At 45.1% G+C, this 27,361-nt stretch overlaps 1 protein-coding gene across 2 annotated transcripts in view; it reads right to left on the reverse strand.

Annotated features, from left to right (window-relative positions):
* CUNH18orf54 (chromosome unknown C18orf54 homolog) overlaps nucleotides 1–26,047 on the reverse strand; it is a 42,430-nt gene extending 16,383 nt beyond the window's left edge. Inside the window, exons 1-5 of one of the 2 annotated variants that reach the window (XM_077462989.1) lie at nucleotides 25,833–26,047; nucleotides 20,805–21,095; nucleotides 10,386–11,135; nucleotides 10,125–10,272; nucleotides 4,076–4,190 (exon numbers count right to left, since the gene is read on the reverse strand). In XM_077462989.1, coding sequence (XP_077319115.1) covers nucleotides 4,076–4,190; nucleotides 10,125–10,272; nucleotides 10,386–11,135; nucleotides 20,805–21,057 — 1,266 coding nt within the window. In that variant the 5' untranslated portion in view covers nucleotides 21,058–21,095; nucleotides 25,833–26,047. The remainder of the gene's footprint in view (nucleotides 1–4,075; nucleotides 4,191–10,124; nucleotides 10,273–10,385; nucleotides 11,136–20,804; nucleotides 21,096–25,832) is intronic. The other variant, XM_077462990.1, reaches the window with a different exon arrangement.
* Between the last annotated feature and the right edge of the window lie 1,314 nt (nucleotides 26,048–27,361).

Raw genomic sequence — 27,361 nt, forward strand, 5'->3', positions numbered from 1 at the left:
GTGGTGCCGTCTAGGTTGCCCTCCGCCCATGAGATGAAGTCCGATGAGTAGCGGAACATGGACAAAGAAGTCCAAGTAAAGGAGAACTGATCGTCATTAGATTCCTCAGCCAACAGACGTTCAAGGTCTCTAATGCGGTCCATTTCAATGGCCCACTCCCCCAGGGAAGGTACAGTCCTCGACTTCCAATAACGCGGAATCACCATTCTGGCTGCGGCCAAGAAGCGACGCAATACATCTTTTTTTATAAAGCAAAGTTTTTATTAGTTTCCACATAAAACAAAAGAAGAAAAAAAAAGTGAGCAGATGCATAAAGAAAGTAACGCAAGCATTTAATAACAGAATCTCGAATTAAGAGAACACCTAGATCCGCCCCCTATACCCAACGCCATCATCAATATGGGTGCGGAAGTACAGGGGGAAGAGTAGATCCAAGCAATACACATCTTACGTCAATGTCCATCTATCAGAATAGACCCAGATCAGAATCAATACCCATTTGATATCAGTGCTCTATTTAGGAATCACAGGTTCTATAGAACAGCAAAAAAAATAAGGAAAAAATAAATAAAAAGACAAAAATGAGCAGCATCTTTTTAAGTTTTTTACTGGCTTAGTACTTTTGCAATGATTGTATTGTTGCTAAATTCCATTTAAGACTATTACACTTCGATCCATCTTTTCTGTTGTCTTGATGATACTGTCTGACCGAATGAGCCATCACAGTGTCTCCTAAAAAGTAGATTATGGAGAGGAGTATACATTAAAGGATATTGATGTCTGGCTTGGATCCATCCATCCATTTACCTATCTGCCCAAGTGTGGTAGCTGCATTCCTAATGGCAGCACATTATGTTTGGTGAGTGCGCACTGCTTGAGGGGGAAAATTCTGTGTTCATAATTGATAGGCGACTCCCATTCACTATTATAATCATCTTATTAAGCTTGCTTAGCTGTATGACAACACATTACTTTTGGTGAGTGTGTACTACATGTGGGGAAGAAACCTTTGATTACATGTGCATTTTCATATCCACTACCTGCACGGATGTTTTATTTATATACTTTTTATTAGAACTCAAATTGGAGATTAGAACCTCAGAGAGAGTTTTTATTGCTGTCTGTATCCCTTCTTCATCTTCCTTACTTCCCACCCTGATGACCACAAAGCAAAGAGAGTGGAAGATCTCACAAAACAGGAATATAAACCTGATCAGAGTTTACGTGTTCCATACTCTATTTGAAACAAATTTTGCATGGACTTCCACAAAAAAAATTAAAAAATAATCCTTATCTCTAAAGTTCATTGACAGGCACAGCACCCCACCCCCCCTATTTAGGATTGTACTGCTTTTGACAAACTGAGCTGCTGGATGCAGTGTGAGGGTTTATAGCCAGTAGGACCACCCCCTGGGCGGTACTGTGCAAGTGTTGCTGTTTTTAACACTTTCTGCCCAGTTCTCGCCTAAAGGGGTGATGTAAACCTAAGGTCAAGAAGAGCTGCTGTGTCCGTCAATGAACTTCTTCAGAGAAAAAGGATTTTACGACGAGTACAAAAATCCTACTTTTATCGTTCATTGACTGACAAAGAAGCTCTGCTTGACCTTAGGGACGTTCCAAAGCAGTGTCAAAGAAACGAGAGTTGGGAACAGCAAACAACTCCACCCATAACAACCAGAGCTCCTCAACTAAGTCGTCGCAACCTTAAACAGCCGCCTGCAAAACCTTGCGGCCAAAGCAAGCATCCGAAGATGCGCTCACAGCAAGCTTGTAAAATTTTGTGAAAGTGTGAATGGACGACCAGGTCGCCGCCTTACACGCCTGGGAAGTGGGCGTTTGATGGCGGAAAGCGCCCAAGAGGCAACAATTGCCCTGGTAGAATGCACCTCGACAGGAAAGGGAGGTGCCCACCCCCTTATGGCATAATCCTGAACTACAATCTGTCTGATCCACCAAGTGATGGTGGCCGATGAGACTGTCAGTCCCTTCTTCGGACCAGCCGCCGATACAAACAGCGAGTCTGACCTCCGAAAAGGAGCCATAGCAGACAGATACACCCGCAGGGCCCAGACCACGCCCAGAATGTACACGGTTGACAGAGCCAGCACGTCGACGCTTTGCCCACCGCAGAAAGTGAGCGACCTCCAGTGCTGCAGCCAAGCGCCTTGTTCCTCCTTGATGGTTGACGTACACCACCGTCGCGGCGTTGTCCGTCTGGATCCTGAGCCTCTGTGACCATGTGGAGAGGCACCGCCTGATTGCCTGAAGTTTCAGCACGTTGATCGGCAGACTGGATTCTTCCTGGATCCACCGACCCTGGGCTGACTGTACGCCCCAAACTCCCCCCCCCAGGCGGCCGTTCGTTGTGATCACCGTCCAAAGAGGAAAGAAAAACTTCCCGGACTGAAGAGCCAGCGACCTCAGCCACCAGAGGAGGGAGTCCCTGACTAGCTGGCTCACTCAGATTTGACAATCCAGGGACAATGGAGATTTGTCCCATCTTGACAGGATCTCCTTTTGCAAGACTCGAGTTTGAAATTGAGCATATGGTACCGCCTCCAAGTCTGAATCAGAGCTTTCCCCAGAAAACGGTAGGGGGAGGGGGAGTTTTTTTACCCCCTTTACGCCCGCACACTTTCACCCTGTCAACAAAGGCCTCCAGGACTGCCGACAGAGCATCCATAGGTACTGCAGGTGCAGGGGAACCAGTTGCAATAACAGGGATGTCTGGAGAAGAAGCGCCAGTTTCTGACACCATGCTGACCCACACTCGCCTGTCACCCCTTAGGGACCTAAGGTAAGTCACACAAAAAGTCCACCCTCCTAGCTGCCACAGACTGAGGGGGGCCCCCCGCAGGACTCATCACCCTAACCCAGGTACTGCGTTGTGCTGCTGCTGTCCGCTTTCCCCTGTGTGGAAGCGTGCTGTTCTAGAAGGAAACAAACACCCAGCGCTAGAGGCAAAACTACCCAAGGCTACTAGAAAACGGCAGCCAGCCGCCTCAACAAAACAGCCTGAGGGCACCAGAAAAATGGCCACAAACTACCAGAAAATGTCTAAAAGGCAAAAAACTGCCTGTGGCTACAAAAAAAATGGCCGCGGAGCGTGCAGCGGCCTCCCCACATGTCTCACACAGCACAAACACCCCACCGTGGACCAAAAACAGGGAAGAGGACGAGCAGACCCCCAACACCCGGCACAGCCCCCTGCCAGGACCCAGAGCCCCCCCCCCCCAGAGGACCCCCGGCCAGGTACATACAATGTACCCCCATGTGCCAAGTCAAACACCTGCCCATAGTATGGAGAGGAGGGAAAAGGACAGGGAGAGAAGAAAAGGAGCGCAAGAGACCCCCCTAGTCGACCTCCGAGGGAATTCTCAGCTGCTCCATCCTGCCGAGACAGGTGGAACCATATTTAGCCCTCCTGCAGGGACTGCTGGACACATTCCACAGACAGACCCATCACCCGAGCAGTACGGGGTGGCTGCCGGCCATGGCACAGACAGCAGTAGCCTGGTCATGTGTGTGCCCCAGAGCATATAGCTCACCGGCCGCCCCTGGATTAGATGGGGCATGTCGTGGCCGACCCAGCGCGTAGCTGGGGCCTGCTCACGCTCGATGGCCAGGCTGGGGAGACTACAAGGATCTATATCATGCAACCTATCACCCAGCCCAGCTGTTGATTGTAGATCAAAAATGCAGATAAAGAAAAAAAAATTAAATAATAATTCCAAGGACCAATGGTTCCACCAGGAGCCAGGTCCTTCTTCTAAACTAGGCAGAAAAAAACAACAACTGAGCTGCTGGATGCAGTGTGAGGGGTTATAACCAGTGGGACCGCCCCCTGGGCAGTACTGTGCAAGTGTTGCTGTTTTTAACACTTTCTGCCTAGTTCTCGCCTAAAGGGGTGATATAACCCTAAGGTCAAGATGAGCTGCTGTGTCCGTCAATGAACGATAGAGAAAAGTATATAATGTTTACTTGATCATGTAGAACACAGCAGTGCCATCAGGAGTTCAGTCTGGAAAAATCTTTATAAACAAAATTCACCAATATAAAGAAATCTCAAACATACTTTACTTTCTTCTTTCACTTTGTCCTGAAGGAAATCTTCCACAAGACGTGCTGTTAAGGGAGCCGCAAACTCCTCATTGATCTCATCCTTGCATGGTATAGTGACTGGAGGTTTGCTGTAATCAGAGGAAGAACAGTTTATCCTACACTGAAAAACGCTGTTTGAACTCAAAAAGGTGAGAAGCTGCAGAAGAATGTTCCCATTTTATTTTATTGTGTCGCTATACACTGATGTAGACCAGTGTTTCTCAACTGCAGTCCTCAAGTCGCCCCAACAGGTCATGTTTTCAGACTTCCCATTATTTTGTTTTGCACAGGTGATTTTATCAGTTTCGCTGCCTTAGTAATTACCACAGCTGTTTCATCTGGGGGAAATCATGAAAACAAGACCTGTTGGGGCACCTTGAGGACTGGAGTTGAGAAACACTGATGTAGACTACTTAAAAATGTATGTCAAAGCAAATTAAAAAAAGAAAACATATGAAGTACATTTCTCAAAGCATCTTCCTAGGTTTTGTCTCTTGTGTGTTGCACATTTTGTTTCCTGCAAAAATGTGTATTTTTTTTCAAAGGGAATCTCATCCTTAACCACTTCCTGCCTGCCATATAGCAGAATGACAGCCGGGAAGTGGTTTCTTGTACAAAGGATTTTATTGAATATACAGATCAACAAGAACATACAAAAATAGTAGTGGACACATGTGAACATATCTGCATAAATTTCCAGTATCAAAATATGGCATTTCTGGACACAGAAATTTGCACACATTCCTGAGGGTTCAGAGGCGGTCCCCCGTGACCACCAGGTCCTGACCGTGTGGTAGCACCCTTAACTTTGCTTGTGTGTGCTTTCGTTTACAGAGCCATTTGTAGTATATTGGTAGAGAAAGGAATGTGAAACAGAACATTTTAGAGGAGCCTACGTGTGGCTAGGTAGCATATTCTCCTATGCAATAAAAGCATTTTCTCACCATGTGTCCAGTCCCAACAGGAACTGGCCTGTGGGTCGAAAAATCAAAAGGGGAGAGTATAGAAAGGGGGGAATGAAAGGAAGAAAGGTTGAGGGAAAGTAGAGAGAATGGTGCAGAGGAAGAAAGAGGGGTAAGAAGGGGGGTGGTCCCCGGGGTGAGGGGAGTGGAGGCATATTAGAGTGAAAGTAGCACTGGATGGAATCGGGAAGGGGGGATATGCGTCACCCAAGGTTGCCATGTCTGGAGGAATTTATCATGTGTATCCGATAACACGGCTGTCAGCTTCTCATTAACCATGATATCATTTACATGATTGACTGCTTCAAAGCTGAGGGCCGGGGTTTTCCCATGTTTTTGCTATGGTCAATTTAGTTGGAGTAAAAATGTGCGACACCAACTGGCATTCTGGTCGTAGCAATTCTGTAATTGGTTTCCATAGAATCGCCTCAAATGGGTCCCTCTTTATGTTAGTGTTAAAGGTTACGAAGAAGTGTATAGATTCTGATCCACAATCTGCATACCCTGGGGCACTTCCACCAAATGTGTGCCATTGTGCCCTCTTGGGCGCATCCACGAAAACATAGGGGGGAATAGGATGGAATAAAACTCGCCAATCTAGCCGGGGTATAGTACCACCTATATAGCATTTTGTAGGCATTTTCCAGAGATAGTACATTCTTGGAGCATTTTGACAATGTAGCAGTTATGACCTGCCAATCCTCTGGGTCCAATTCTGCCTCCCTCTGGAGATGATATGGTCGCAAGGGTGTTTTATTTTAGCCTATTATGGCTGTATATATTAAAGAGATTAAACCCAAGGACTGGTTCCATGATTTGCAAACGCTCTCAAAAGGGGTTAATGTGTAGGGAGTTGGTCAAGATTTAATAAGTTGTTGAAGGAAGTGTCAGATTTGTATGTAGCTATAGTGCTCCCTAAGGGGGATGTCATGGGAGGATCGTAAGGATGCAAATGGGATAATCTTAATGGGAGTAAACATGGAGTGAATATCCACAAAGCCGTTCTCGGACCACCACGCGAATTGCAGCGGGTTATCGCAGCCAGTGGGCAATGCAGAAGACGGATTAATGGGAGATGCGGGGAAATCAGGTTTGCGGAATACTTAATCGAGTCCCACATCCGGAGTGAGTGGACCAGACATGGGGCGATGTTACTTGGACGGTGGGCTCTGGGGAGCCAAAGGAGGGAGGCCAGTGGTATCGAGTGAGTCCACTAGATCAATGGTGGCCCACAACGGCATTTGTTGTTTCTCATGGAGATGTGATAACAGGGCGATAGCCGCCACTGCGTAATAAGCGTGTAAATTGGGGACCGAGATGCCACCACTGATCCTGCGGGCATACAGAACCTGTTTTTTGATCCTGGGCCTCGTAGAACCCCAGATAAACTGCATAATTTTACGCAGATGTATACGTATAATGTGGGGTGGAACATGGAGTAATAACTCTAAAATAGTAATGCAGCTTTGGGAGATATGTCATGCGGATGGTTGCTATCCTTCCGAACCAGGACAACGGGAGGGCAGACCAGGAGGTGAGCATAGCTGCCAGCTTGCCAAAAAGTAAGGGGAAGTTGGCTTGATATAGGTCTGAGTATTTTGAGGTAAGTTTGATTCCCAAGTAGGGTAGTGAGTTTAGCCATTGAAAGGAGAATGCATACCTTAAAGCATCCAACTCAGGGGGCGAAAAGGTTAATCAAACATAGCTTTAAATTTAGCAGTATTGACAGCTAAGCCCGAAAACGTAGCAAAGGTGTTTAAAAGGGATAGTAAGTTAGGGAGGGCGAGTCTAGGTTTAGTGATGGTGAGCAGGATATCGTCCGCAAACAAGGACAGTTTGTGAGAGGTACCCGCTATTTCCACCCCCCGCTATATCCAGATGGGATTGGGCAGCCTCCGCCAAGGGTTCCAGTGCCAAGATAAATAGAAGCGGGGAAAGTGGGCAACCTTGTCGGGTTCCCCTTTTAAATAGGGAAGGTAGGCGACTCAAATCCATAGTACTTTACTTTGGCCTGGGGGGCGGCATAAATAGCTGAAACCCAGCTCATAAAGGATGTGCCAAACACAAAGTGGTTTAGTACCTGTAAAAGGTAAGGCCAGGACAAGGTGTCAAATGCCTTATTAATGTCCAGTGACAGGAACATTGTTTGTTAGGGACCTATTGTGGACGATATATTGTATTTGAAGGAGATGTCGGATAGTTTCATCATCCTGACTGGGTGTCATATGACGTCCAGCAGGATAAGCCGCAGGAGCGCGCAGAGATGGGTGGCATGTGAGTCTGAAACGCTGCGTCTCGGATCGAGGAGGCTGACGGCATCTAGCAGTCCTGTCAGCACTGCAAGGAGAGGAGAAAAGGGCAGGAAGATTTTAAATCCCCAGACTGGTGAAGCGGCACTCCAATCTCTGGCAGCGCAGGATTGCGGGACTACAGTATAGCAGGACTGGGGGTGTCCAGTGAAGGATCATCTTACAGATTTCCTGTAAAGGTGAACTTACACTTTAAGAAACATATACTGCTACTGGGCTGCTCGCTGTTCACTTTACTGGGGGCTCGGACACGAAGAAGCAAAGCCCTGCCTTTACCAAGATGGCCACCTCCATCCAGAGACACTGCAGAACAAGGCATAGTAAGTCAATGATGGAGGAAAGATCATCTGCTAGGTGAACACAGGCAATGTTCTAGTCCTTTGCACGCCCTTTTCTTTTTAGGCAGCACCACCAGTTTAGTTTCATCTTAAGAAATGGGGCTTAACAAAAAAAAATAAAAATTTGCCTGGCAAATGGATAATGAAGAAGCACCAATCACACTAAGCAAATCATCACTTTTCTCTTTCCTTCCGTCAGCAAGTTTCAAATGTCGAATCTTAAAATTTCAGCTTTACAGCAATAGTTGGGGGCCAATCAGGTGTGTGGAATATAAAAAAAACGGAACATGCTGAGGAGAAGGAAGAGAAAGCAATGGAGCAATCTGCTGCTCGTTTATGGTCCAATCACAAGCTGGGGGCAAGCAGGTGACCTAGTTTTATTGCCGACCTGTAGCAGACACAAGTCAGGTCACCAGGCTTGGATATTCTGCCTGACAGAGCTTTGTACATCTAAGGCCCCTTTCACACATGCGGACAGTAGGATGGATGAAATACGAACATACATGCATCCCTATGGGATAGCGGGTGTCTGTAGATGAACATCGCAGACACCCGCTATTGTCCGCCTCCGCAATTGTCCAATTCTGCAGACGGAGGAAAATCCTATTTTTCTATCCGTCTGCAGAGCGGATCGGATGAACACGGACAGACGGTCCGTGCTCATCCAATCCCCCATAGAGGAGAGCGGAGATCTGACAGGGCGGTCCCTGCACAGTGTGCCGGGACCGCCCTGTCCGCCGCCGGCTCAGCGGGGACAACGGAGCGATCCCCACTGAGCAAGCAGATCATCACGGGGCGGATCATTACTGATCTGTCCCGTGTGAAAGGGGCCTTAGTAGTTGTATTTCTACCTATGCGTTTCTAATATACTGTATGCATTTTATTGTGTATTTAGTGGTTTGCATGGAGTACAGCCTTAGGCCTCAAGCACACAGGTGTCAAAAGCCGTGTTTGGATCCAATTTCTAAATACATCTGAAAGCATGTAATGCTTTTCCATCGCTGAAATCACATATAGACAGTCAGCAACCTCTACGGTAGGCGTGTCCAGTCTCGCTGCATTCACAAAAACAAGACAGTTGTGCATCTTGACTTTCTGCAGCTATACGCATGTTAATGCAAGTAAATCTATGCGCAGGAGAAAGCAATCAGAAAAAAGGTATAAAGCGAGTTTATATTCCCAGATCAATTTCTTTGGTGTTAAACATAGGAGGCCTATGTGCACAAGTCCCTAAAGTGACCATGTCGCTATAGAAAATAAATAAATAAATCCGCCTGGAAAATAGTGTTTTATAGTTCTTATGGTGGGGGGTGCCTTCTAGGTGCAGCTCCCTTATACTTACCTGAGCCCCAGCTCAATCCAGCAATGTGCATGACAGCAGCGGCTCCAGGTCTCTCTCCTCATTGGCTCACACAGCAGCGGGAGCCATTGGCAATTGGAGCCGAGTTCTGTGTGTGAATGACACACAGAGGGCAGGCTTGGGAGTGAGCTTGCTCCTGTGCCCCCATTGCTATTGGAGGCGGGGGTGGGAGGGGAGCAGCCAGGGCTGCCAGCGGGGGACCCGAGAAGTGGAGGATCGGGGCTGCTCTGTGCAAAACCATTACACAGGACAGGCACGTATATATTATTTTTTTCTTTACCTTAGAATTACTTTAAAACTTCTGTTTCATAAAGTTTCCATTCTGATGGGGTCTCTTTACCCTCTTCCCGCCCACCGTATAGTCAAATGACAGTGGGCGGGATTCCCCTCTCCTCCTGGGACAATGAAGACATGAATCTTTCCCCATGTGATCAGCTTTGTCCAATCACAGCTGATCACAATATAAAACAAGGAAATGCAGGTTATCGGCTCTCATCGCCTCACACTGACAGTGTGTGAGAAGAGCCTTTCCTCACAGGGGAAACCTGTACAGATAATCAGGGCACTGATCATCAGTGTCTCGGTTGTCAGTGCAGCCCCAACAGTGCCCAGTAGTGGTGCCAGTCAGTGCCCATCAGTACCGCCTCATAAGCACAGGTCAGTGCAGGAGAAAAAAAAAAAAAAAAAGGGTTTTGTTTCTTTAAAGTTTCAGACTTTTTTTAGCAAAAAATTAAAAAACCAGCAGTGATTAAATACCACCAAAATAAAGCTATTTGTGAGTAAAAAAAATATAATAATAAATATAAAATTATTATATATATATATATATATATATATATATATATATATATAAATTTCATTTGGGTACAGAATTTCATGACTGCACAATTGTCAAAGTGTGACAGTGCTGAAAGCTGATAATTGGCCAGGGCAGGAAGGCGGCAAAAGTGCCCGGTATTGAAGTGGTTAAGCTAAATCAGAAAAAGAAATACCGAGTCATATGTTATATCAGAATATAAATCTAATTTAACCAATAGGCAGCAACACATCTTACAATGAATATGGGATTTTCTCCCAGGATCTCTCCGCCTCCAGCACATCTTCAGTTCGGGGGCTTCCGTTATTCTCTGGGGGGTCAGGAAATTCCTTCAGTGGGGATGCAAAGGTTTGTGATTTCCACAAATGTGAATCATCAGGGTGATCTAAGAACAAAGCAATTAAGGCATGTTACATAACAGTTTACATAAGAAAATGTCACAGGAAGGCAAATATTTCCTGCTGGTGAGTTTAGGAAGAAGGATGGACGTACACTTACTTTTAGGAGGTGTATGCAAATGTTTTAGAACATCCAAATCAGAAAGTCCCGAAGAGAACTTCCCACTGGTGCTGTTGACATTAACTGCTTCTTTGCCATGTCTATCATAAAACAAAGGTTGTAAAGAACCTAAAGGTGAGGAGCCATGTACATCTGTAAAGGGCTCATTAGCAGAAGCTTTTGAGGTCCTGTACATGTTCTTGGTGATGGGGCTATGGGAACCTCCCAGAAGACCATAGTCTTTTATCCAGAGGGGATACTTAACATCTGGAATACTGGTGATTCCCGACACACTAAGTTCTGATTTTTGACTAGTCAACCATCTTGGATAACTTTTATGTACTTCAGATCCTCTGGACAAACATGGAGAGTTCAGGTTGTTGCAATAAGCAGGACGGTTTTCTCTCTCCAGTTCACAGAGAATGTTTGTTTTGTTTTCTTTGAGGTCCTCTCCAAGCCTCTGAAGATCCAAAGACGGGGAATCGTGACGTAAAGAGTAACGGTGAACCCTTGTGTTTAATGAGGACCTTAGAGGCGAGGACGGAGAAGTGCGGCTCCGGAGGGAAGGTCCATAGTAATTATTCAGGTTTTTTTCACAGTGTTTCCAATGTGAGACTTGAGAGAACGGTAGTGACCCATCAGGGGGGAAGTCCAAGAGATCATCAGTGGTGAGACTCAATAGATCTGGGTCATGGGCAACATATCGTCTTCTAGATAAATGCTTGGGTCGAAAACTTCTATCAGCTGCACCTAAAAAAAAATTTAAAAAAAACCTCTCTTTAAAAATTTCAAATTCTAATAATCTTCTCCCATAAAACAGGTGTTGCCCTTGTTTATTAAAGTGGTTATAAACCCAGTGAAGTGACTATCCTCAGGTTATACACAGATAAAACAAAACCTCCTACATGATTTGTACCCGTTTATCTGCATTTCTTTCTTCTATACATCTGTTCTGAGTGCTGAATTTATAAAGCTTGCCTGAGAGTTCAGAAAAAAAAAAGGGGGCAGAGAGCTGAGGTTACACTCTGCAGGGCTCAGCGAGGAGAGCTCTGACAGCTTATTGGAGGGGAGGGAAGGGACAACCCCCCTCCACACAGCACACAGAAACAGGGCTGAGGCTTGCAATCAGGTGGAGCTCCGTCCCGTGTCACCATTTTTCTCCACATCAGGAAAACTTGTCAGAAGTAATTCCTGCTGATAGAGGAATAAGGCAGCAGACAGAAATTACACTTAGAAATTTAGTCAAGTGGGAACAATCCCGAACGCTTAACAAACATGCTTGTATGTTGTTAGAATGGGCGTCAATGAGCTTTAGTATGGGGTGTTTTACAAGCACTAAAAAAAAAACAAAAAAAAACAAAAAAAAAAAAAAAAAACGCTCCCTATATCCTCCATGCATGGTTTTGAAAACTTTGAGGAGCATTGAGAAGCATTAAAACTGCTCCACAATGGAAATTATAGAAATAAAAACTACAGAGCATTTTGCAGGTAAGGTATGTTTGTAGATTAAAACAAACTGTGCAGCTCTGACTAAAGATGAATATATATATATATATATATATATATATATATATATATATATATATATATATATATATATATATATATATATATATATATATATATATATATATATAGAGGAAATTTACATACCTTATGAAGCCTGACCAAAATACTCCCAGGATGACGCCAAATGAGGTCCAGTCATATGCCACCATCACAGCAGTGTGCTCAGACTACACAAATGAACCAGACCAGGGAATAAACTGTGGCCAGGTACAGCTAACACACACATAGACTCTTATGTATAAATAATTTGCTGTGCAGTTGCCTTAAAGAGGAGTTCTGGCCTGGGCTGTGCATTGTTTGTAATATAGTAATTTCCCTTCATTGTTAGCTCCATCTAGTGGCCCCCAACGTCGTATTTTCCTGAAATACTGCATTATGACCACTAGACGGGGCCAATGACCATAGGAGATAATCATATTACAAACATTATGGCAAACAGTGCCAGTGTGAAAGGGTAAAAAGAGTATTTAAACCCAACATTTCATATTCCCGATATGTGCCTGCTGTACCATGTACTTGTATAAGAAAATCTCCTGTTCTCTTTGTACTGCTTCCTTTATGTGAAATGCCCAGTGATCTTGCCAGTTTCCCTACTTTCCTATTAAAGTGGTAGTAAAGCCCGCTTTGTTCGTTTTACCTACAGGCAAGCTATAATAAAAGGCTTACCTGAAAGTAAAAATGAATATCTCTAAAAATGTGCACTGTTCAGGATGTATGCAGCCGCTGAAGTCACTGTGCTCTGAGGGTTTGGCATACCGTGGCGGAACCAAGGGCAGGAGTGACGTCATCGCAGCTCTGGCCACTCACATCGCTATGTGGAGGCTATGAACCCAGAAGAAAGGCCAGGGGAAGAGGTCAGCCCTCTCAGCGGTGACCGGGAGCACCACTGGAAGGGCTTCGTTCTGAGGCATTTCATAATGTGCGAACATGCGATGCATACTAGCACATTATGCCATTGTCTAACAGGGAAAGTAAATTTATAATTTTTTTTTTATTTTTTATAAATACACAGATTGAATAGGTCGTTTTACAAGGCGAGGGTTTTTCATGTGACTTTCTAATCCCCAAACATAAGGGGGCATTCAATGCAATTTTTTATGTCACACGGTTTGGCAAATGCAATTTGTTTAGAAAAATAAAAAATACACAATATGTACCCCAATTTTTTGTACAATGTGAAAGATGAAGTTACGGTGAGTTAATAGATAACCCAACATGTCGCACTTTAAAATTGCGCGCACTTGTGCAAAGGTGGCAAACTACGGTACTTAATGTCCATAGGCAATAACTTATTTTGCTCCAACATTCACGGTGATACCTCACGCGTGGTGAGAATATCATTTACATATGCGTTCGTTTCAGCGCGCAAGAATGGAGAGATGATGCACTCCTCCCCCCCCTTATTTTTACACTCTCCGTTTAAATAAAAAAAAAGACCAAGTTAGACTTACCGGTAACTTGTTTTCCAGAAGTCTTTCAGGACAGCACCTGAGAGATAGCGACTCCACCCTCCTCGTTAGGAAACACCTTCTTCCTCCAGACTTTAAAGGGAGGCGCCTCCCTACCACACATCAGTTGTAGAAGAGAACCTCCGGCCCCGGCTGGAACACATAAACACATACGTTAGTCACAGCGTAGCATAATATAATACCATAGGGCGGGATGCTTGCTGTCCTGAAAGACTTCTGGAAAACAAGTTACCGGTAAGTCTAACTTGGTCTTTCCCAAGGCGTCTTTCAGGACAGCACCTGAGAGGATAACAGAGACTTACCCCTTAGGGCGGGACAACAGCTTGCAGGACCTTTCTGCCAAACGCCTGATCGCTGGCAGAAGTGAGATCCAGTCTATAATGTTTCACAAATGTGTGAAAACTCGACCACGTCGCCGCCTTGCAGATCTGCTCAGGGGTGGCACCAGCTCTCTCTGCCCACGTAGACGCCAGAGCTCTGGTTAAGTGTGCACAAATTCCTGCTGGAGGAGATAACCCTGCCTGGGAATATGCCTCTGAGATAGCTAATTTCAGCCATCTAGCTAAAGTAACTTTAGAAGCCTGAAAACCCTTTTTTCTTCCTGAGAAAAGTACAAACAGTGAATCTGAACGCCTGAAGGACTCCGTCCTTTTTAAATAACTCAGCAGAGTCCTTCTGACGTCCAAAGTATGGAAAGAAGTCTCCTTATTTCCTTTGGGGTTAACACAAAACGTTGGCAGTACTATGTCCTGTATACGGTTCTGAACTGAAGCTACCTTCGGTAAGAATTTTGCATCTGTTCTAAGAATAACTCTGTCAGGAAAAATGGAAAGATATGGTTCTTTAATTGACAGAGCATTTAGCTCACTGATCCTGCGTGCAGAGACAATGGCAATCAGAAACACGGTTTTTAATGTGAGAAACCTAAGGGAAGCCTCCACAAGAGGCTCAAAAGGCCCTTTTGTTAGAGACTGTAGGACTACCGACAAATCCCATCTAGGAAAAACCTTAACAGGAGCTGGCCTAGATCTTTTAAGAGCTCTAAAGAACCTGATCACCAGCGGATCTGAGGCCACAGATTTTTCTAAGAACACCGTCAGGGCTGCTACTTGCACCTTCAGGGTACTAACTGCCAGTCCCTTGTCTGCACCATCTTGTAAAAACTCCAAGATGGAGACAAGGCTCCCTGTCACCTGGGCGGCTGACAAACACCAAGTTTCATAACGCTTCCAGACCTTAGAATAAATGGCCCTCGTAACCCTTTTCCTACTTGCTAAAAGGGTCGAGATCAAACGGTTGGAAAACCCCTTGCTCCTAAGGAGCTGCCTTTCAGAAACCAGGCCGCGAGAGCCAGGCTGGCCACTCCTGGATGGTTCACTGGGCCCTGCAACAACAGATCGTGTCTGAGGGGCAGACGCCAACAAGGCTTGATTGCCAGGCCTAGAACTGTCGAAAACCAAGCCCTTTTTGGCCAAAAGGGCGTGATTAGAATAACTGGTACCTTCTCCCTCTGAATTTTTCTTAAAATTAACGGGATTAACTGAAATGGGGGGAAAGCATAGCAAAGACGAAATTCCCATGGATAAGCTAGCGCATCTGTGCCCAGCGAGCCATCGCGACTGTCCAGGGAAAAGAACTGGGGAACCTGGGCGTTCACCCTTGAGGCGAACAGGTCTACTTCTGGTAAACCCCATTTTCCGGCAATCATTGTGAATACCTCCGGATTTAGAGACCATTCTGCTTCCCGAATAGCGTTTCTGCTTAGGAAGTCCGCTACCCTGTTTAGATCCCCTTTTAGGTGGACTGCTGATAGGGATAACAAATGTTTTTCCGCCCACCGAAGAATCTCCATGGCCAGTACCTGAAGCGACCTGCTTCTTGTACCCCCCTGTCTGTTTAAATAAGCCACTGCCGTGGCATTGTCTGTTAGGACCTGGACGTGATGGGACTGCAGTTCCTGAACAAACAACTCCAGAGCCAAGGCAATCGCCTTGAGTTCCCTCCAGTTTGAGGACCTTATTGTCTCCTCTTTGGCCCAGGACCCCTGAGTGAAACGTGTTCCTAGATGGGCTCCCCACCCCCAGGAACTGGCGTCGGTTGTTAGTCTTTTCCCGACTGGAAAAGCCCAGACTAACCCTTCCGATAAGACCTCCTGTCTTTTCCACCACCATAGGGACCTTTTTACCTGGGTTGACATTCTCACCTCTGCCTCTAGGGATGCCACTGTGTGATCCCAAGATTTTAGAAGGAAAGCCTGCAGACACCTGAAATGCATTCTTGCCCACTGGACTGCTGGCATTGCTGAAGTCAGAACTCCCAAAGCTGACATAACCTGTCTTACTGTCAGATTTTGGCTGGTCTGTAATAAAGACACTGCACCGGAAATCCTGTCCTTTTTGTCTAAGGGAAGGAAGATTTTTTGCTCCACCGAATTTATTAGAAACCCTAAAAACCGAATCTCCTGAGATGGGTTTAGGGACGACTTTTGGAGGTTCAAAATCCAACCCAACGCCTCCAGATGGCTGCGAGCTTTGCCTAGATTGGTCTGCAATTCCTCGCTGGATGGGGCGAAAAACAGCAGATCGTCTAAATAAGGAATAACTGCGATTCCCTGAAGACGCAGTGGCGCTAAAGCTTCTGCCATTATTTTGGTAAAAATTCGGGGAGATGATGACAGGCCGAAGGGTAGGGCCCTGAACTGGAGATGATGAACCATACCCCCCAACCTCACCGCCAGCCTGAGAAACTTCTGAGACTGGGGAGAGATCGGAACATGTAGGTATGCGTCTTTTAAATCTACTGACGCCATAAAACATCCTGGCGTCAACAGGTTTCTGACCGAAAAAATTGAGTCCATTTTGAACTTCCTGTACCTTATGGACTCGTTTAAAGGTTTTAGGTTGAGAATCAACCGAAACTTCCCTGTCGGTTTCTTTACTAGGAAAACATGGGAATAAAACCCCTCCTGCTGTTCTTGCAGGGGTACCTGTACTACTACGCCCTGTTGCATCAGTTCCTCTAGAGAGGACTTCATGGCCAGGGCCCTTACTGGATCCCGCGGGGTGTTGGTAATCAGGAACCTTTTTGGGGGGTCGTTGACAAACTCGAGTGAGTAACCCTGCGCGAGAGTGGTCAGGATAAACTGATTTGAAGTTATCCCTGACCACTGCGGAAGAAATTCTTGTAGTCTTCCGCCCACCCGCAGAGACGAGTCATTGCGATTTTTCGGCCTGTGTAGGAGGACGGAAGAGAATTCCGCCTCTACCCTTCGGCTTCGGGGCGGACCAACTTTTCCTTCTCCCTTGCAACTTGCTGTCCTGATCCTGAGTTTTTTGAGGTCGAAAAAGACGCTTTGGTACCTGCTTTTTCTTTTTGACCGGAAAGGATCTCTTTTTATCGGCTGTCCTGTCAAGAATATTATCGAGGTCAGAGCCGAAGAGCAAGTCTCCTGAAAAGGGTAACCCACACAGCTTATTCTTTGAAGCCGAGTCACCCGGCCAGGTTTTAAGCCATAAGGCTCTTCTTGCAGCATTAGTTAGAGCTGCTGACCTGGCCGATATCTTAATTGCCTCAGCTGAGGCATCTGCAACATAGGCCACTGCCGTAATCAGGGTAGGAAAAGAATCTAAGATTTCCTGTTTAGGGGAATCTGCAGCTATATGTGACTTTAACTGGTTAATCCAGTATTCTAAATTTCTGGCTACACACGTTGTGGCCATTGCTGGTTTTAAATTGCTCATAACTGATTGCCATGATCTCTTGAGCAAAAGATCCATGCGTTTGTCCATCGGATCTTTCAAAACTCCCATATCCTCAAAGGACAGATCTGTGGACCTTGAAACCTGGGAAAAGGCGGCATCCAGTCTGGGCACCTTGTTCCATACTGCTGCAGGGTCCTCCTCGAAAGGAAAACGCCTTTTGTGGGCTTTGGAGAAAAAGGGCTTTTTCTCTGGATCCTGCCATTCTTTCCTAATGGCCTCAGAGATGACCGGATGAACTGGGAATGTTCGGCCCTTAGGCTCATCCAACCCAGCATACATGCGGTCATGGAGTGATAATTCCTTTTTCTCCTCACTTAAACCAAGCGTAGCATGAATGGCTTTAAGGAGCCCATCGACCTCTTCAAGGGACAGTTTGAATTTAGAGGGGGCTACCTCAGAATCCTCCAACTCCTCTTCCGAATCTTTAACGGAAAGAGCAGTGGACTGCTTTTCCCTATCTGAAGGGTCTTCAGGCAGAGATTCTAACACCGGGATTGAGAGAGACCCCTGGGAAGACTCTGAAGTGGAAGGCTGACTAGCAGCCGGGTTTGCTAGTGAGTCACGAAAATTCTGGATCGTGGCGTACAGCTCCTTCTTTACAGAGGCCACCAGATCCTCACATACAGAGGCAGATTCCTCTTTAACTAAAGAAGTAATGCAGGGACTGCATAAGGTTTTCTTCCAATTTTCTCCCAGCTTGGCCCTGCAAGAAGGACATCTTTTCTTTGGGTCAGAGCTCTTAGCCTATGAAGAAAAAGACAAAAAAGGGAAAAAAACCAGGGAACCCTTAGTGAGACCCAGTCTCAGCTTTGATAGGGATCACCACACAGGTGCACTAAGAAGAAACCAGTCAGCTTCTAGTGCCCAGACAGGCCCCTTGCCACCAGGGGGGAAAAAAGAAAGGAGAGAGCGAGACCAAACGCCAGGAAATAGAAAAAGAAAGGCAGACTTTAACTGCTGCCTCTTACCTGGGCCTTGCTGGTGCCTGTGCCTGTCCCCACCGCTGCAGACGCTGAATCTTCCATAATCAGCTGTGCAGAGATCCACTTGTGGCTAAACGCCGCCTCCGGAGTCACGCCGTGCAGCTGCACTGGACCGGAAGCGGAAATAGGCACCAGCACCTGTCCTCCCTCCTCCCCCCTGCGTCCACGCCGGAAACGACGTTTCAGCTGACCCGATGACCCGCTCTGTCACTTCCGGCGCGACCGCCGAAAACAAACATGGCGGCGGCACACGCGCGCCGCCGCGCCTACGAACGTGCGGGCCACCGAGTCTTCGGCTCTCTCCGAGCACAAGAGGGGAAGAGGAGCCCGCTTGCTACCGCTGACGAGGCGTGGGTAGGTCGGGAGGACAGCGGGTCTCTAAAGGAGGAAAAAAAAGGGAAAGAAGCCTAGTCCCTCAGGAACACCTAAGAGAAACAGACTCCTTCCCAAAAGGTGTTCCCTCCGGGCCGGAGGAAACACAAAAACTGATGTGTGGTAGGGAGGCGCCTCCCTTTAAAGTCTGGAGGAAGAAGGTGTTTCCTAACGAGGAGGGTGGAGTCGCTATCTCTCAGGTGCTGTCCTGAAAGACGCCTTGGGAAATATATATTTTTTTTTTTATCAGATTTATTCCTATTGCAAGGAATGTAAACATCCCTTGTAAATAAAGGTCCTCTTTATTTAGAGATCTGCGGTCAAAAACCCCAAATCTCTTGCTTACCTTTAAAAGCAAAAAGATCAAAAACAATATTTTTTTATTTTTTTTTTTTTATTTTTTTCGATCTTTTGCTTTATCCACTTCAGCCCAAGAAGGATTTAGCCCCTTAATGACCAGGCCATTTTTTGCAAAATGGCACTGCGTCGCTTCAACTGACAATTGCGCAGTCGTGCGACATTGTAACCAAACAAAATTGATGTCCTTCTCCCACAATTAGAGCGAACTTTTGGTGGTATTTGATCACCTCTGTGGTTTTAAGTATTTTTGCACTATCAACACAAATTAAAAAAAAAAAAAAAAAAAAGGGAATGATCATTTTGAAAATTAATATATATTTTTTACTTTCTGTATATATATATTCCAGCTCTCTCGAAATTAAAGCTGGTCGAAATTTGTCTGGTTCAGTAGAGAACGGGTGAATTCTGATCCATCTATGGACGTTCTAGTTTTGAGAAGTCCATCTAATAATCTCATTCTCCTGAAATTTGTTGCCCTTATTAAAGTGGTTGTATACCCCGCTTTCACCTTTTTACCTGCAGGTAAGCCTATAATGAGGCTTACCTGTAGGTAAAATGAATATCTCTTAAACCTGTATGGTTTAGGAGATATTCACCTTGCATGCAGCTGCTGATGTCAGTGGTGCATATGCTCTGAAGGATAGAGGACTACCGCGCACATGCGCAGGAGTGACACTCACAGCACCGGAGCCACAAACCCAGAGGAATACGCAGAGGGAACAAGTCTGCTCCCTCAGCGGTAACCGGGAGGTGATGCCGGCGCTTCGTTCTAACGTATTTAATAATAAGCTAGTATGCGGTGAATGTTAGCTCATTATGCCTTTGCCTTACAGTTTATTTTTTTCTTTTTTTTGCAGGTATACAACCGCTTTAACCACTTCCCGACCAGTGCACGACGATGTACGTCGACAGAATGGCACGGGCAGGCATGGCAGGTACAGGTACGTCCAATGTTCAATGCCGCCCTGCCATCAGCGCGCTCCCGCGCTGGTCGGGACCCCCGTGAGTCCGGTCGCGGGACCCGCGGACTCGATCGCCGCGGGCATCCCCGCGATCGTCTCACGGAGCAGCCGAATGGAGGAAATGCCGTGTAAACAACATTTCTCCATTCTGCCTAGCAACTAGTGACGCTGATCTCTGCTCCATGTGATTGGAGCAGAGATCAGTGTTCACTAAATGAAAGCCCAACCCCCCCACAGTTAGTAACACACCCCTAGGAACACTTAAAAAAAAAAAAAAAATGAAAAATTTTTTTTTTTTTTTTTACTTACCAGAAGTGCTTGTTGCTAGGCACATAATCCTAATCTTCCTCTTCCTCCTCCGCGGAGATCTTCTTTCTTCTCTCCTCCGTGCGGCGTCTTCTGGGTAATGGGTCACGCTGTGTTCTGGGAACTGTGTGTTCCAGAACACAGCGCGTCCCATTCACAAAGCGCTGCGTGACTCGCGCATGCACAGTAGGAAACGGGCAGTGAAGCCGTAAGGCTCCACTGCCTGTTTCCCTTACAAGGAATGGCGGCGCCGGGACCCGAGAGCCGAGGGATGGGTCGGCCTCGGGCGGCCGACGTCGCGGGCGACCTGGACAGGTAAGTGGGCTGATTAAGTCAGCAGCTGCAGTGTTTGCAGCTGCTGACTTTTTTTTTTTTAAACGGCCCTCCGCTTTAAATTGTAAAGCGCTGCATAAACTGCTGCCGCTATATACATCCTGTATAATAATAATACAATCAAGTGATTTTCTTTCTTGCAATCACAGCAAAAAACATGCTATGGCCGGCTTACAACAAATTTGAGTTCTCACTGACATTTGTGCTACTTTCTGCCCATGTTAGCCAAAACACCTGAAGAGAATCTCGGGGACACTGAGATATCTCCAGTACCAAGAACCTGCATACATTTGGAACATCGTACCTTTTTTCTTAGGTGAACCAAGTGTAGCCGTTGAACGGATGTGGATCTTTCCTGTACTGGCCAAAGGAGATCTGAGACTCTCTTCAAAGTCCTCAATATAGTCCTCCAATGCTTTCGTAGCCGAGTCATACAGCTTCTCCTTGTATTCTACGGAGCTGGAAAAACTCGAGGACCCCTTAGTGTTCTCCAGTCTACAGCTGGCCAGGAGAGAGGAGATGGATATAGAGGAGTCGGGAGATGTAGATCCGGCCATCTTCCTACAATCACATCAGCCTCCTGGGTGAAATCTACCTGTAAAAATAAGAACATGGTCTTTTCATTACATTTATTTATTTTACACTTTTAAAAGAAGGGGCCAATTTCCTGATCATCAGGGTGTTAACTCACTGGCCCTGGTAAACGGTATATTAGAATAAGAAAAAAAATAAAAATAAAAAACACCACACACCAACTTGGTGTTAGCCCTTGTACACACGGTCGGACATTCCGACAACAAAATCCGTCAGATTTTTTCCGACGGATTTTCTCCGAAAGTGGTGTTGCATGCACACGGTCGGACAAAGTTGTTGGAAAATCCGATCGTTCGGAACGTGATGACGAACGTTTGGTCGTTGCGATGGGACTACGTGCCGGCTAGTAGCCAATAGCTTTGGTCTCGTAATTTGATCTGAGCATGCGTGCCACTTTGTCCGATAGGAATTCTCTACAAACGATTGGACTTTGTCCGATTGGATCATGTTGTCGATAAATTTTTATATCCAGCTCTCTATCCGACAATATGGTCCGATCGGACCTTTTCCGTTGGAATGTCTGACCGTGTGTACAAGGGCTTAGAGGTCAGTGGGAAAAAAAAAAAAAAAAAGGGTTTCTGCATCAACAGTAAGAGTTATAAACGGCCTCGGGTCGGTGGCCAGGAGGAGGACTGGAGTGGGACTTTATATGAAGTTTGTGCGGCAACCGAAACAGTCAATACAAAACACAATTTATAGTATTGGAGCCTGTACAGATCACTTCTGGACATGTCTTTCCTGTGGAGGTTTTTTGTGCTCCTGCTCCACTCCTTGGGTCCCTGTACCTCGGCTCCCATGACAGGCGCCTTGAGCGGCGGCACTTTTGCTGCAATCTCACCACTTCATATTTAGCTCATATGTAAGTACCCTATGGGGAGAAGCATTCTCTTCCCTTTTCATTTTTGTCAGGCACCCTGAGTAGATTGCTGCAGGAGTATATTCATTTTTTTTATTTAATTATAATTTATAATTATTGTATTTTTGTTTTTAATTATAACAAATATGTGTGTTATAATTAAAAACAAAAATAAAATCATTATAAATTATAATTGCATTTTTGTTTTTAATTATAAAATACACACATATGTGTTATAATTAAAAACAAAAATAATTATAAATTATAATCAAATTAAAACATGATTATACTCCTGCGGCATCTCAAGAAAGGACTGATTACAGGGGAGGGACCTAGAAATTGGTGAGAGAACAATTCAAGTCAATATTCAAGCCTTTAAGTTGAAGAGTATTCAAAATAAAAGATCCACTGTGATTCTTTGATCTTTTTGTTTTTAATTATAACCTATGTATGGTGTAATATATTTTTTATATATATATATATATATATATATATATATATAACCATTGTTTAAAAATTTCCCTTCTGAATTTTTATTTCTATTTGCATTGAGGTCATCTGTATATACGTGGGGGTCATACAGATACATTTATATCTCGATAATTTATCATTTTGATGCTTACATCATTAGTATGTTTATATGAATGTATGGTGGTGTCCCCACAGACAATGAGGATCGTAAGATCAGTCCTTTCAAATTTGTATATCTTGACATGTTGCGGAGTAGTATTAGGTTTTCATCTAATTATTGGCCGTTTGAGTTATACTACTATTTGAGTTATACTACTATCAGTGCCGCCATGTCGAAGTCCGGACTAACCAAAAATGGCCATGGCCACCGACTAGGATACACCTCATACTATATAAACCGGATGGCGCAGCAAGATGGCACCACTCCAGATGACGTCCCAGTGATGAAACGCGTAGGGATAGGCTTACAGCGTCATTGCATCACTTCCGGTTTTGAGCCGTGGAACGCAAACTGTTCCAGCTTCCTGATTCCCCCCCCCCCCCAAAGCTCTGTATTAACAGACTGAATGCGAGTACATCCTTGTCTGCATTAAAAAAAAAAAATGTTTTTATAGTAATACGCTATGGAGGTGTTTATTTTCTGCATTTGGGAGCAATAAAGGACCGGCTGCAAGGAGACTATTTTATGCCTTACACAGCAAACACAAAAGCAACCAGCTGAAATAGGACCAAAAAGGTGTTTCCTGTGTGCTACACAGTGAAAAATACTGTGAAGGTGTAATACCTCCTTGTGGGGTGAATGATTTCGGTGAGTGCATTTCTTATGGGGCACTTTTTAACCACTTCAGCCCCGGACCAATTGTCAGCCTAAGGACCAGAGGTCTTTTTACAATTTCGCACTGCACTGCTTTAACTAATAATTGCGCCGTCATGCAACGTTGTACCCAAACGAAATTTGCGTCCTTTTCTTCCCACAAATAGAGCTTTCTTTTGATGGTATTTGATTGCCTCTGCGATTTTTACTTTTTGCGATATAAATGGAAAAAGACCGAAAATTTTGAGGAAAAAAAATATATTTTCTACTTTTTGTTATAAGAAAAATTGAATAAACTCAATTTTAGTCATACATTTAGGGTAAAATTTATTCAGCCACATGTCTTTAGTAAAAAAAAAAAATGTCAATAAGCGTATATTTATTGATTTGAGCAAAAGTGGCGGGGGGGGGGAATCGGGGGGTGATTGGGGGGGATTTGTGTACCTACATGTTAGTGTAGTGTTTGGTGCACTTTGTGTTCTCCTCATAGTCCGGTCAAAAAGACCGCCCCGAGGAGAATGACATCACTTCCTCCCTGCCTGTGATTACTATACACAGGCGGGGGAAGCTTCTCATTCGCCAGGAGCGATCGAGAGGGGATGGCCAGAAACCAACGGCCATCCCCTCATCCCGGATCGCTCCTGCGGCGAAACGGACCACCGCATCCAGCTGGAGGGGGTCTGATCGGACCCCCCACCCGCTGGAAGGCAAGCACGTACATGTACGTGCTTGTGCCTGTACATGCCATTCTGATGACGTACATTGCCATGCGGCGGTCCTTAAGTGGTTAAGAAGCACCGAATAGAGTTTTTTGAAGAGCACCTGTCACTTTATATTACATTTTTATGATATATGGACTTTTTAGTGCACACCACTTTTCTTTTACTAGAGGACATTACACATGTTTTATGTTTGTTGTTATACATGATTTATTATCACAGCAGATAGTTGCTTTTAGTATTGTGTTTTTTGCACAGGAGGAATATATTAATCACTGGTTGGATTGTTCACCAATCTGTATTCCAGTAGTATTATACTAGGTTGTTGTAATAATCACTCAGGTCATTTGCATATGTGCACATTTATTTGTCTTGGATTTTTGCATCATCTGCAGTTATTACATCAGGAATTCACTCTATAGATTTAGGGATCCTTCACAAGCCATCGGTTTAACCGCTTCCCGACCGCCTCACGCCGATATAAGTCAGCAGAAGGGCATGTACAGGTAAAATCAGGTGTCCATAGCTGGCCCTTTAGGAGACGGCGGGCACGCCCGAGGGATGCTCCGCGAGTCCGGTCGCGGGTCCCGCGGACTCGATTGCCGCGGGGGTACCCGCGATCGCCTCACGGAGAGGAAGAACTGGGAGATGCCGATGTAAACAGCATCTCCCCGTTCTGCCTAGCAACAAGTGACACTGATCTCTGCTCCCTGTAATTGGAGCAGAGATCAGTGATCTGTAAAACATAGTCACGCCTCCCACAGTTAGTAACACGCCCCTAGGAACACTTAGCCCCTACACTGCCACCTAGTGGTTAACCCCTTCACTGCCAGTGTCATTTACACAGGAATAAGTGCATTTGTATAGCACTGATTGCTGTATAAATGACAATGGTCCCAAAAATGTGTCAAAAATGTCTGATGTGTCCGCCATAATGCCGCAATCACGATAAAAAAAAAAAACTAAAAAAAAAAATATGATCGCTGCCATTTAAAAAATAAATAAAATAAAAAAATAAAATAAAAATGCAATAAAACTATCCCCTATTTTGTAGAAGCTATAACTTTTGCGCAAACCAAATAATCGCTTTTTTTAAAAAAAATATGTAGAAGAATACGTATTGGCCTAAATTGAGGGAAAAAAAATGTTTTTTTTTTTTTATAAATATTTTTTGGGGGACATTTATTATAGCAAAAAGTAAAAAATAATGCGTTTTTTTTTTTCAAAATTGTCGCTTTTTCTGGTTTATAGCGCAAAAAATAAAAATCGCAGGTGATCAAATACCACCAAAAGAACGCTCTATTTGTGGGGAAAAAAGGATGTCAATTGTGTTTGGGTACAACATCGCACGACCGCGCAATTGTCAGTTAAAGCGATGCAGTGCCAAATCGCAAAAAGCTCTCTGGTCAGGAAGGGAGTAAATCCTTCCGGAGCTGAAGTGGTTAAAACACTCCACACCAAAATAGCGCCACTTCTACCCTCCTATTATCTAATACAAGAAAGTGGTCCAAACAAAAAGGCAGGAAGAAGAATTCGCACCCCCATCCATACAACACACACACACAGCCGTATTCAAACAATGTAACAATCTCAGCTGTGAAATAAAACAGCCAATCACGAGGTGAGCGGATAACGGTGGGAATAAACGCAGCCAATGAGCGCACAGATTAAAAGGCACCCAGCCAATCGTGGAAACCCAAAAGGCTTGTCTAACTAGATTCCTGTGTTGGCAGCGCTTGAAGCAACAGCCAATAGGGAAGAAGAGCCAAAGAACAGCAACCAATCAGCTCAGCGCTATCAGTAAACCGCTGCAAAAAGTTGGTTGCGTTTCCTGTCAGTGTGAAGTTTACAGGCCCGCCGTCCCCTGTCCCCGAGTACCTGAAGTAGTAGACATGGCTCACACCGGGCTTCCTAATCACCTCCTCCTTCTTCTTCCATCCCGGTGGTAGAGTCGGGCACTCCATCCTCCTCTTCTCCATAGAGCAGCGCTCAGCACCGTCCTCCTAAACCAGCATGTCCCGCTCCTACGAACAACGTGCCGCTTAGCAACGCCGTACCCTTCCGCGAATGTAGCGCCGCACCTCCTGGCGGAGGGATACGCGCTCATAGATGTCGTTCAGTGTGGCGGTGATTTGCCCGCCCCCACTCAGTTGTGTACATAATGCTGACAATGGTGTGGAGTCATTATTGTCCTGTACTGAATAGACATTAAAGTGTACCTGTCTCGTCTTTTAAAAAATCCAGCCAACTGCCCCTCACAGTACAAGAAGCTGGGTACTTGGTGACCTGGTGATCCTGCCAGTAACAGCACTTCCTGTTTCAGGCTGACCACACCAAACACACATTACATAACTGTTTGTTTTTGTGTAAAATATAAAAGATGTTACAGCAAGTAAATAGATACCAAACATGTCACACTTTAAAATTGTGCTCGCCCGGGCAACAGTGGAAAACAAAGTAAAGTGTACTATCCATAGGCGACGCTGCTGCTGGAATTACATCCCATGATCTGTTGCTCGCTGTGATACCCCACATGTGTGGGACGATCGCTGTTTGTGTGCGATTGTGTGTGTCTCCCGCTGCTGTCAATCACAGCCAGTGAGCCAATGAGAAGAGAGAGGGGGCTTGTTCGAGCCGTGGCTGTGTGTGAATAGACACGCAGAGCTGAGGCTCGGGAACGAGCCTGCTTGGGTGCCCCATTGCAAGATGCTTGCTCTGGGGGCACTTGACAGGAGGGAGGGGCAAGGAGCGCCAGCAAGGGACCCAAGAAGAGGAGAAACCCGGGCTGCTCTGTGTAAAACCCCTGCACAGAGCAGATGAGTATGCCATGTTTGTTATTGTTTTTTTTTTTTTTTAAAGAAACCCTTTAGAATCACTTTCATTCTGGAGGATAGGAGACTGAGAAAGTGCTTCCTCCCAGGGCTAGAGCTAGCCTGTCTGATATAGGGGTACAGTAAAAAAATGTCAAGGAGACAGAGGATGGGAGGTCAGCAGGGTAGAAAATAGGGTCAGCAGTTTGTAGGGCAGTGTACAGGGGTCGCATGGTTGAAAGCACATGATAAGAGACTTCTTGTGGACCTTATATATATAGATACATAAATCTATTGATATTTTTTGGATTCTATTTACACCTTTTTTTAGGTTTTTGTATTTTTCACATTCGAAAGGGGGTTAGGAATCACCCCGCACATTTATTTATTATATTATTATTATTTTTTTATTTTTTTGCCTTTGACTTTTCTATTTTTATAATTTTTATAGTCTTATATTTTTTGTATTTTTCATGGTCTCGGTGGTTTTTGTTTCTTTCATTGTAATATATTTTTTTCATCCACGGGGTATTATAGTGGTAATATAAATTGTGCACAGTGATAGCAATTGCACAGGAACTGCACAAACGCAGTGCG

This window comes from Lithobates pipiens, unplaced genomic scaffold, assembly GCF_037356315.1.
Source record: "Lithobates pipiens isolate NorthernLeopardFrog02 unplaced genomic scaffold, aLitPip1_a1.2 Scaffold_3, whole genome shotgun sequence".
Taxonomy (NCBI): domain Eukaryota; kingdom Metazoa; phylum Chordata; class Amphibia; order Anura; family Ranidae; genus Lithobates; species Lithobates pipiens.